The 2,545-nt window shown below is 34.3% G+C and overlaps 1 protein-coding gene across 1 annotated transcript in view; it reads left to right on the top strand.

The window, feature by feature from the left end:
- The window catches only part of lrp1bb (low density lipoprotein receptor-related protein 1Bb), a gene marked incomplete in the record, with an annotated part of 232,866 nt that overhangs the window by 114,039 nt on the left and 116,282 nt on the right, over positions 1–2,545 (top strand). The window contains 1 exon segment of the mRNA XM_014016494.1: positions 437–619. Coding sequence (XP_013871948.1) covers positions 437–619 — 183 coding nt within the window.

The raw sequence follows: 2,545 nt of genomic DNA, 5'->3' as shown, positions 1-2,545 counted from the left end.
TCATTTGGGTCTGAACCAGCTGATATTAATTTGCACTGACAAGGGGCAGGTTTCTAATTACTGAGAGAGTTCAGCTGGTGTCTTGTCTTTCCATACCTTTTTACACCTCCCTTTCTTCATGTGTTCAATACTTTTTCCCTGTGCCATTCCACATTATTACAAATAACTTCATTTCTGGACATTTATGTCTGACTTCTTTGTATGTATGGATCACTTGGGTTGTTATCAACATCTGGTGAAAATTTCATGTCATTAGCACTTCTATTAATATATTTACTAAGAAAAATGTTGACGTGTTCAATACTTATTTTACCCGCTGTATACTGTTATTATTTTAAAACCAGTCTTGTGAGGACAGATAATTGTTGTTTTTCTCTCGAGATGTGCCGTAGAATAGATCTGTAAAGCATTAATTGTCAAATTACTTCGGTTTCAGTGCTGCCGTCTGTGATTGAGTGCAGCGCGGATGAATTCCACTGTGTCGTCGACGGAACCTGCATCCCTGAACGCTGGAGATGTGATGGAGACAAAGACTGCGAGGATGGAAGTGACGAGAAAGGCTGCGAGGGCACGAAAAGGATGTGTGACCCCAAGGCCAAGTTTACCTGCAGAGATACAGGTAGGGAAAAAACAACAAAGAGGGAAAACAACAACAAAGAAAGAACTACCCACAAAAGCAGTCAGCCTTTTGTTGAAATGTCCTTCAGGTGAAACTGAGATGTTCCCTTTACTGGGCCTGCTGGGGCGTTTTGACCAACAGGTATTGATTGAATAAGAGATGTTTACACTTTGTTTAAACCAGACAGCCCTTAGCAAAAAAAAGTAGTATATGCAAGTATCCMTTAAGTATACTAATTTTAAACTTTAAAACTTTAAGTTTACTTTTTATGTACCTATCTGAGATATACTTAACCATGTTTATCTTACACTATACTTAGCTTGTACTAAAAGTATACTAAAATTTCAAGTATACTTTTGTTTATACTATTGTTTAAACTTTTGGTCAAGATAAACTTTAGTAGTACACTTTTCACACAGACTTGTTTATTTGTAGTATACTTCAAGATTAAACTAAACTACACTTAGATTATTTTCAGTATACTTCTGAGTATAGTTTCATAAACTTTTTGTGGGCTAATTTAGTTCTAGAAGTATAATTGTTAGTAAACTGCTAGTATACTTATATCCATTTACATGGTAAATAAAAGTACACTTAGAGAAATACACTTTTATATACTTCAGTATACCTAATGACATGTACTTAAAGTATACGTCTTTTTGGTAAGTTTATAAACTTAAAAAGACATAACAGTAAACTGAAAGTATACTTTCATAAAGTTAAAAATGCCCCAATTTAGTACAAACAAGTTTTAAATCAATATACTTTCTAGTACAGTACAAATACATGGTGCCTAGTATACTTGATATACTTAAACTTATACTCAAGTATACTTATTAAAATGAACTTCAAGTATACTACTTTTTGCCTTGAAATTATTTTTTTTAGTGTCCATCTACCAAACTTTTTTGTGTCTGTTATTTGACTTTATTTCTTTTTAGTAACTGTAAGAAGGACAGAACAAAATTTTCAGCTGCTTGCAGAGTTGTGCTCTTCAGCTTTGCTTCATCCCTTGGCAGTTTTATCTAGAAGGGAGGCCAGCATGGTGACGGGTTGATTAGACCACACAATTATCAATTTCTCTAAATCTTCCGTGTCACACTTCTCTGCACTGGTGATGTCCTCCCCAGAAGAGCTTAGTGCCTTCTCTGGGAATATTCAAAAACTTATGTCTTAAATTGGTTATTTTTCTTAGTCTTTTCTTTTTCTTTTTCTTTTTTTTTTTTTTGTATACAGGACCTGCAAACTAATGTCCCAATTTTCTCCAAACATTTCCTCTTTTTGCCTTTCAAATGTAACAAATTAAACTGACAAAGCTACAAGCTTTGATCTTGTGTTCATAAATGCAGTGCAGCAAAAAAGAAAAAAAAATCATAGTTAAAGGTTTGGGGGAGGGGGTGAATGGGGAAAGATGTGTGAAACAACATAAAATATGAAATAATGAAACATGCACTAAAAGTGCATGTTGTGCAGTTTGTGAACTATAAAATAAGGCTTTCTGTCAATWAGAGGATTTTCAGAGTGATTTAAACGTATGACCTTTGCTTTTCAACTGAACAGTTTGACAGTAAATGTGAAGCTTAGTGAAGCAGAGCTCACAAAAAATAAAAAAGGAACTAGCAAGCAAAGTTTCAGACTGATCCTGGTCAACTAGGCTGTCAAATCATTTCACCACGTCTGAATTATACGCATGTTCATCAAAATTTATAATTCTGACATTTAAGTTTTAAACACTGAGCTTTTATCTGATTTGGATAATGATTTGTGGAAAGAATAATGGGCCTCATGCAAGAACATGTTCGTATTTTTATCCTAAATTTCTCTTACTTTTGTTCGTACAAAGGGTTCGTACGAACATGTCACGTCAGATTCAACAAACACTCACTTCTATCTTCAGGAAACGTGCGTAAATGAGCTGCGTAAATT

This window comes from Austrofundulus limnaeus, unplaced genomic scaffold (assembly GCF_001266775.1).
Source record: "Austrofundulus limnaeus strain Quisiro unplaced genomic scaffold, Austrofundulus_limnaeus-1.0 Scaffold146, whole genome shotgun sequence".
Taxonomy (NCBI): Eukaryota; Metazoa; Chordata; class Actinopteri; order Cyprinodontiformes; family Rivulidae; genus Austrofundulus; species Austrofundulus limnaeus.
The sequence above is the reverse complement of the archived record's forward strand: the minus strand, read 5'-3'. Positions and strand labels throughout refer to the sequence as shown.